We start from the raw sequence: 9,000 nt of genomic DNA on the forward strand, positions 1-9,000 counted from the left end.
AAAATCAAACAAAGATTGCGAACATTAAATGTCCCAACAATTTCTTCATTTGCAAATAAAGATAACGAAATAATCTTATTTTTAGACTAAAAACGTATTTAATATTATTTATGTTTTAGCTTAAAGTATTTGAAGGGAATATAAAATGTTAGTCATTTTTTTACATATAAAATACATAAACATATTGGGGTATACAAAATTTTACTTTACCAAAATTTTATTAAAGTTTTTGATATAAGATACAAAATATATTAATATTTAAGATTCAAAGTAAAGATATTTTTTATTTAAAATTATTTTTTTGCAAAGAATATAATACGTACTCTAGTGATTAAGAGTATAATTACGATGACATAAATAAATTATCTGAATTATGTTCTTTTCATATAGCTTCTTATTAAATATTAAAATCAATTTATTGCTATTTTGTTTATTTATTTTATAAAAAAATTTAATTAGACAAAAATGTAACTATATTTTAATAGTATTAATTACAAATTTGAAATTGTTATGTTGTTCTAAAATAATAATTTTATTGGTAGACGTGGTTAATCTATAATTTTTATTAAAATTTTAATATGAAAATCATAAAAATGAAATAATAAATTTTTTTCAAAATTTTGAAATATAGCATAATAATACAAAATTATCATTTTAATAAATATATTTTTTTTTTTTTGCTTATTTATGTATTACTAAAAATATTGACAAATTTAACTATAAAAACCTATTTTAGAAATTGAGACCATGTAGGAATTTACAAATAAAAAAGAATCAATTATAGGGTAACGTCTAAACGTATAATCTTTTATCAACTCTCTTAATTTGATCTCACAGCATTCAGACCGATTTGTTTGTGCGAAGGTGCCTTTCGAGAGCAATTTTACATTTTTTTGGAGTTTGGTGACGATAATCAAGTTCTCTTCCCAGCTAAAACCAAGATCTAATTTTGGGTTATAAATTGTCATCCCGGTTTTGTTCTCGATATTCAGGGTCATTGAGAGAGAATGTCGGGGACTAATAAAGTTGAGCAAAGTGGATATTCGAGCCAACTTTGTTTGAGAGAATATACGAACTCTTCCGACACGACTAAGTTTGGGGAGCAAACTTTGCCCATTTACTTTCGTGCGCTCAGGATGCGCCTTGCCATGTTTCCTAAACAGTTTTTGCTCTAAAATAGATATCCTCGGCATTCCATGAATAACTTTCATTCAAATTTCAATGATGTTATTTCTTTCATTATCATAAAACAAGGTATTTATTAGCAAAGAGAAGGGAAATTCACTAGTAATTCACTGTGGATTTGATGGCATCCAATATCTGCAAGAAGAATGGAACCATTTCACAATCATACTCATAAATGACGTCATGATGAAATCCTATAACTACTAATAATAAAACTAAGAAGATAAAAACATGGCGTGACTGACCTTATTCTTAGTTGGCATGTAGAATGGTTCAAATACTAAAGGGAAAGGAGTATCCAGACCACACACTCTTGTTACTGGAGATTCTAACTGCCAAGCGTTCAAAAGTACAAAAACTATTTCAAATAGACATAAGAACAGCCAACAGAAAGAACAAAGTACATGCTTGAGCTTCGGGTCTGATACTCACATTGATTTTTAGAATTTACAGACCATACAAGCCCGATCTAATTTTGATGGTTTTAATATATTGAACAGTAAACAAGTGTTGTGTCATTCATCTGACGGGTAATGTATAAGTTGATGCAAAATCACAATCCATAACATTTCCTACTTTTTATTTGAAGAATTAATTGTTTTTCCACAGGAACACATGTATGTAAAAACACCCACTAGAAAGAGAGACTAGCAAATGCGTAGTCTAGACTTCTATCAGCAATAAATTTGGCAGTCTTTAGCAGGTTATATTCATGGCTAACGCTTGATATATACGAGTGTAACTTGTATGTAAAAATATACCACTCGGCCAAAGATCGAGAGATTGAGGCATAAAGATTGAAGCACTAGTAGTTGATCGGAATAGAAAAAAAGTTTAAAATTTTACCCTCAAAAAGCAGCGTTCGACTATAGAAGCAGAGACTTCAGCACCGAATCCTCCCGTTATCGGAGCTTCATGGCTAACCTATGAAGAAAAAAGTCGAAACACGTTGAAAAGAGAGAAGAATCTTCACACTAGAACAAAGTTTAAGTATAAATCTCACCAAAAGTCTTCCAGTTTTATTTACTGATGCCTCGACCGTTTCCTTGTCCCATGGGATTAGAGTTTTTAGGTCTATCAATTCACAAGAGATGCCATCCTACAAAGGTCGCAAGGTTTTAAAAACGTTAGTACCGAGATATGGTGCTTCAACCACAATTTAGATACTTATTTTTTTTTTTGCTTACACAGAAGAAAGATACTTAAATATTACACTTACGACAAGAAACAACTCGAATTTTGAATTCCTTAAAGATAAGAAAAAAATTGAAACTTAAACGCCTCCTTTGACATTTAAAGCCTTACAGGCACCACGAAAATTTCAAAATAGGTTTAGGGTCAAAGGAATAGTTTTAAACAAGGGTTTGCAGATTAGCAGCAAGGAGGATTACCTTCTCGGCTTCAACACAGGCCTGTTCCATAACAGACAGTTGAGCTCCCCACCCAACAAGTGTAATGTCACTTCCTTCACGAATCACCTGAGATTTCAGAAATTTTTAGATGTAGAGATAATTTATTATTTAGAGAAGTAGAAAGAAAAATAAGAATACCTCTGCCTCAGATAAAGGCAACATATAATCTTCCTCTGGGACATCTTCAACAGCAAGCCGATAAAGCCACTGAGACCATATAAAAATTTATTTAGCAAATACTATGAATTTTAATGTTTTTCAAGCTTATCACAATCTATAGCTATACCTTTGGTTCAAAAAACACGACCGGGTTTGGGTCTCGAATTGAAGATAATAGCAATCCTTTAGCTTGCCGAGGCCCACGTGGGATCACCACCTAAATGGAGTCAATTACATGAACAACAATAGACAACGTAAACCAAGTTGAATATAGCCTTTAAATTCAACCAGTTACAAGCAATCCTTCGTACAAAAGCTGCATGTCAATATCAAATACTGCATAATTCCCCAAATACCTTAATACCCGGAACATGACAAAAAAAAGCTTCAGGGGATTGTGAGTGGTAATGGCCCCCGTGACCCACAGCTCCATAAGGTGCTCTAATTGTTAAGCCTGAGTTGAGTAAGTTTGTTAGTAGAAATATTTTACTGAGAAGGAAGAGCAAAGCTCGATCAAGAATTACCTCCACAATTAAATTGATTACCACTCCTGTATCTAAACTTAGCAGCCTCATTCACAATCTACAAATTAAAAATGAATGTGATTAAGATCAATTAATCCCATATTGTTGTCGGGAGAGGGGATAGTACCAAAGAAGTGGTAGGATACATGCCTGATCAAAAGCTGGAAAAATATAATCTGCAAATTGAATTTCAGCTATTGCTCGGTTTCCCTAAATTTTTAATGGCATTCTAAATGTGAGAGACCAAGTCAATGAAAATTACAAAAACGTATAGTTTCTGCTGTTATATATAATTTCAAAAAGCTCACCATTGCTGCCAGACCAATAGCGAATCCAACAATACCCTGCGTCAAAGATCAAAGTCACGCGAAAATGATGATTTCGTTCCACAAAAAATTTATTTATTTACCTGCTCGCAAAGAGGAGTGTTAAAAACGCGAGATTTGCCAAATCGATCTGCTAATCCAGTAGTGCAACGGAAAACACCCCCAAAGCCAACATCTTCCCCAAATACGTAAGCACTGAAGGTAAACCAAAAAAAAACCAAGATCACAAAAGTCCAATTCGTAATTAAACAAATCCCAAATCAGAAAATAAAGATAAAAGGCGGCGGAACCGGGGGTCGGTTTCTAAGGCAGTGTGAAGGGCCTGATTGACTGCAGAGAAGAGATTGATCGAGTTAATGGTCCTCCCAGCTTCCGTCGACAGTCCTCTCCTCGTCGAAAACCGAACACCGAAACCCAACAATCTTCCAGTTCTCCTCAAGCTACCCATTGCACTCCCGCACGTGAAGCCGCAGGCTATTTGGTAGACGGAAGGAACCTTTATTGATCTTAGCTGTCATAGAGTTTATCCACAGACATAATATTTAATCATAAATAATATTACATTATTTTCCTAAAAAGTAATTCATTCAGCAAGACTTTCAAAAAAAAAAAAAAACGAGAAATGCGGCTGTTGGCAGAAGCACCGTGGTAGAATTAATTTTATAAATAATTAAAAAAATTACTTTAATAGAATAATGAAAATATTTATTTTTACATTTATATTACAAACAAAAAAAAATTATTTTTTGATAACAAAATATAAAGACACATTAACAAGTTTGGCAGCCTAGCCATACAAGTCTTGGCCAAACCACCCGCTAGTTTAGAAAATGCTGCTCCCAAGTTGCATTACTATCTGGAAAATGTTAGACTTAATTTAATTATAGTGATTATAGTCAAAATCAGTAGATCACGTTAGTAAAACCAGAAGATAGTATAAAAGCAGAAGTTCTCGTATCACCTTAACAAAGCAGTACTCTTCAGTACTTATCAGCTTAGATAAACAGAAGCAGAACTTGACTTTTGCTAAATAAGAACATATCGATCATATATTAAATGTTATCGTTACTAAACCAAGTACGAGTATTAAATGTTTCATTAATGCTGAACAAAGTCAATTAATATGTTTTACCAAATGTGGTATGAAACAATACTGATTGTTCTGAAACTTTTTGCAGGAACTTTTTAAGCAATAAAGCTGATTCTAACAGAAGTCAAAGAAGCCGTTTTGTTTATAGACGTTGGATTCAAGACTTCTGTAAATATACAAGATCAACAACGTTTATACTTTACCAAACAACAATCACATTCTCGCATATACCAACGTCGTTTTGAGTACTTAGAACTATTTATCATCTTCAAGCTCAATATACAGAAAAGCAGCACACGCTTCATAATAGTAGTCTGATCTTTTGAGATAATATTGTGCTGGCTGTTTCTTACTCTCTCTACAATCATATTCACATTGCTATATCTTTGAGAAGAGTTTGTAATCTGGAAAAGAGTTTTTTCTAGAATTTTGTCGTATTTGTCTTATTGTGTTGAGAAACTAAGAGTTTCGGTAGGCAAAGGATAAGTCTTGCTGAAGTGGGTGTGTACAAGTGTTGTACTGTAAAAACCAAAATCTTTTAGTGATACTTTCTGGAAACAGAAGAAGGGGAGACGTAGAAGATTTCATCTTCGAACTTCCATAAACAACCCTTGTCTACTGCTTACTGTGTTATTGTATTTCACCGCACTCCATCGGATTGTTTCCGCACTTTTTATTGTGATCTGCTGGACTTACTCTTAACCAAGATAAGCTATAATCTCTCAAAGGATTCTAGCAACATTTGCAAAATCATTCAACAAAGGAAAGAGTTTATTCACCCACCCCCCTTCTAAACTCTATATCGATCCCCAACAAGTGGTATCTGTGGGGACCCGGACGCTAATCATAATCATAATCGTCATTGGGACTAATTAATCAATTATAAAACAAGGTCTAATTTTTTTTTTAAATGCGGAACGTAGTGAGATCAAACTAAGATACAACTCGGTATCAAATAAAAGTACAAGTCCTGTACCACAAACATTTATTTAACCAAGGTTTAAACATCTAATATCAAGTGTTCGATCCTATATCTAATCCAAGTCCGGAGCCTCCACTCTAATCACGATCTCTCCTCATCTCCTGGACCCTGAACCTGTCCCACCTGTTGTCATGTACACATACAAAAAAGACAACAGCCGGATAACTCCGGTGAGAATAAATCCCAGTATAAATCAAAGAACATGCAGTCATATGTTCAATACAAAGCATGAAACAGATAACAGTAATACATATCAAAATCAGAAATGTAAACAATATCAATCTGTCGACAATACTCGTGACTCCACGATTCAGACTAGACTCAATCCTAGCCTAGGGATCCCGGTGTCCAGATGTGGCATTCCTATATCGACAAACAGTAATAGAAAAGACTCCAATTCTATCTAAGTCGATATAACCAAACATCCAGTGTCCAGACGCATCCGTCATAGACTATGGTCTATCACCATATCTTGTGACATCGTGCAATGTACCCGTGGTTACCTGCCACTATCAGGTACTTCTGTCACAAGATTACTCGTCTAATGCATGCTCCTATAAATCCATAGAACAAGCATTTAAATCAAATCATTAAACACAATGATAAACGATTAATAAGTATGTGATTTAGGGAAACTCAAGTACATCCTACTTGAGTCGATGTCCCAATACACATTGACTTATACCTTTCGTTCGTAGTCTCGGTCTGAAGCAATATCAATTCTGAACTCAAGACTGTCTCTGTAAATCTGAAACGACATATCGAGAATCATAATATCAATATTCCATTCTCAATACAACACTGAGTCTGATTAATCTGAATTAATTCAAATCAACAGCATAACAGTACAATCTCGGTACTCCCGTCAATACAGTATCACTAGATATCAATTACAAACCATAACCCATATCCGGTATAATTTGTAATCAGTCCATCACTTAAATCTATTCGACTCCCAATCAATATAATCAGAAAATCGTAACAATTCCAGAATCAATCCGTTTTCTGATCTGACTTCGATTCTACGATGTCTAACATATCCAGAACATCATATATTAATTATATCAAATTCCTACAACATCATATTTTCAAATGATACCAGAAATCAATAAAAATTACGTCCAGTAGTAGCTGGCGATGCAAGGATCACAGTACTGAAGTCGGATTCAAATTCTGATAACCGGATCAAACAAAATCAATTTTTTAAGCAAAAGGAAACTTGAAGATTCACGAAAGAATTCTCGGCTTTGGCTATTCTGAAGGGAGTAGAAACGAATTACATATATATATTGCATGCATGAAATCACACGTGGCTTCATCTCAAAATTCGCCCAAATTCTCTCAATATTATGAAAATGCCATCCAATATTTACGAAAATGCCATTGCCATCCAATAATTACGAAAATGCCATCCAAAAATTACGAAATTTCCATCCCAATAATTTAAATCAAATATTTTTAATTTCGGGGTCTCCCAAAAATGATAACATCTCGGGCATTACAGTATCAGAGCATATTTTTCTTGTTCTATATTTACAACAGTTATGGCACACTTCAGCAAGGTTCTCATGTTCTCAAAAGAAGACTTTGATGACTGGAAGATTCGGATGCAAGCTCATCTTGCAGCTCAAGACGATGACATGTGGTTTGTCATCACAGATGGTCCTTTGAAGATCTTAAAATCTAACACTGTTGTTGCTGTTACTGAGGTAGCACCCCAGATGGTTGAGAAGCACAGAAGTGAATGGACTGGCGAAGATAAGAAGAAAGCCAATCTTGATAATGTTGCGAAGGACATTCTTTACAAAACCCTCGACAAAAATACCTTCAGCTAAATCAAGATGTGTTCTACTGCTAAAGAGATTTGGGAAAAACTCATCCAAATCTGTTAAGGAAATGAGCAGACGAAGGAGAATAAACTGTCTGTAGCAATGCAGAAATTTGAGAATCTCAAAATGAAAGCTGGAGAAACTCTGAATGAGTTTGACGAACGTTTCAGCAGCCTGGTTAATGAACTAGCAGCTCTTGGGAAAGAGTATGGCAACAGCGAAATATCACTCAAAGTAATGAGAGCTTTACCCAGGGAATGAGACGTTAAAACAATGGCTATCACAGTCTCTAAAGATCTAAACAAGTTGGAGCTACATGACTTGTTTGTTGACTTAAAAGCCTATGAGTTCGAACTAAAAGTGAGAAGCGGAGAAGAGCCCTCCACAAATCTACCAACCAAGGCTCTTGCTCCTGCTACTACTACTAGTGCTGTAGTTGTTCCACAAGCATTGCCTACCACCACCATTGAGAGCACTTCTGAAAAGACTGTTGAAAAGATCAGCAATGATGCTATGTCTCTTTTTGTGAAGAAATTCTCCAGATTCATGAAAAAGAACCACCGAGCTAACCAAAGCCCTAACCGGAACTTCAAGAAGGATTCACCACCCGGTGACATATCATGTTTTAACTGTGGAAAGATCGGTCACTTTGTTGCTGATTGTCCAAAGCCCAAGAAGGATGACCAGAAGAAAAAGGAATACAAGAGGAATGATAAGAAATTCAAAAGAGACCGCAAAGCGATGATTGCTGAGGAAAGCAAATCTAAATGAGAGGATTCTAGTTCTGAGTCTTCTGACTCAGAATGTCATTCTAGCGAAAGTGATGCAGAAGAGATCAAATGTCGCATGGCAGATATTGAACCAACCTCGACATCTGGAGAGGTACTTGACTTTGACTCTTACGAATTTATATGAACTGATTTGATTAAAGTACTACATGACATGGTGGAAGAGTACTCAAGACTTTCTCAATCATTCGAGAAAGTTAAGATTGAAAATCAAGACTTAAAAGATCAAGTCAGTAAGTTCACTTGCTTGCAAGAGAACAACTGCAATGATTTAAAAGTTGAGATGAGTAAATTAAGAACTGAGAATGAAAGAGTGAATGCAGACTACCAAACAATGAGGTCTTAAAACCAGAAGCTATCTATTGATAAATGCATGGAACAAGTCTTCTGTTTCTTTAGAGAAGATGCAAGAATTGCAGAAGCAGTCCGGTGACAGGAGTGGTCTCGGATTCAACAATAATGAAAGCACTTCTGAAACGGGTACTAAGCTAGGCCTGGATAAAGGCAAAGGGAAATTCATTCACTTCGTCAAATCCAGTGTGGTATATGAACCTGAAGTACCAACCGTTCGAGTGAAAGGACTGTAGATCAGATGAACAGAAGGAAGCATTATGGTCTGAGTTATGTCGAACCTAAGAGAAGAGTTCACCAGAGTTCTGGATCCAGCAGAGGATTTAACTCAGGAGAACAACCCTCTATGAAGGT

The 9,000-nt window shown here is 35.1% G+C and overlaps 1 protein-coding gene across 2 annotated transcripts; it reads right to left on the reverse strand.

The window, feature by feature from the left end:
- Positions 1-1,192: 1,192 nt before the first annotated feature.
- Positions 1,193-4,145, reverse strand: LOC140839355 (2-oxoisovalerate dehydrogenase subunit beta 1, mitochondrial). Of its 2 annotated transcripts, none has more exons than XR_012119696.1 (13): positions 3,897-4,145; positions 3,690-3,801; positions 3,589-3,624; positions 3,431-3,490; positions 3,281-3,338; positions 3,113-3,210; positions 2,884-2,973; positions 2,736-2,804; positions 2,577-2,663; positions 2,189-2,284; positions 2,032-2,104; positions 1,431-1,517; positions 1,193-1,320 (listed from the first exon to the last, which is right to left on the reverse strand). XR_012119696.1 is itself a non-coding variant. In XM_073206000.1 (13 exons), the coding sequence occupies exons 1-13, from the start codon at positions 4,052-4,054 to the stop codon at positions 1,285-1,287; spliced, it is 1,065 nt and encodes a 354-aa protein (XP_073062101.1). In that variant the 5' UTR covers positions 4,055-4,145; the 3' UTR covers positions 1,193-1,284. The 2 variants fall into 2 exon arrangements, 1 of the variants encoding a protein (XP_073062101.1); XM_073206000.1 differs by having other exon boundaries at positions 2,032-2,109.
- Between the last annotated feature and the right edge of the window lie 4,855 nt (positions 4,146-9,000).

The sequence above is a fragment of the Primulina eburnea genome, chromosome 8 (assembly GCF_022965805.1).
Source record: "Primulina eburnea isolate SZY01 chromosome 8, ASM2296580v1, whole genome shotgun sequence".
Taxonomy (NCBI): Eukaryota; Viridiplantae; Streptophyta; class Magnoliopsida; order Lamiales; family Gesneriaceae; genus Primulina; species Primulina eburnea.

Bases quoted from the DNA above. Each gene is read 5' to 3' on its own strand.
- LOC140839355 (XM_073206000.1), bottom strand. From the start codon at position 4,054: ATGGGTAGCTTGAGGAGAACTGGAAGATTGTTGGGTTTCGGTGTTCGG. The intron at 3,625-3,689 runs GTAAATAAATAA...TCTTTGACGCAG, and splicing joins ACACTCCTCTTTGCGAGCAG to GGTATTGTTGGATTCGCTAT. The intron at 2,285-2,576 runs GTAATCCTCCTT...CGACCTTTGTAG, and splicing joins CCTGTGTTGAAGCCGAGAAG to GATGGCATCTCTTGTGAATT.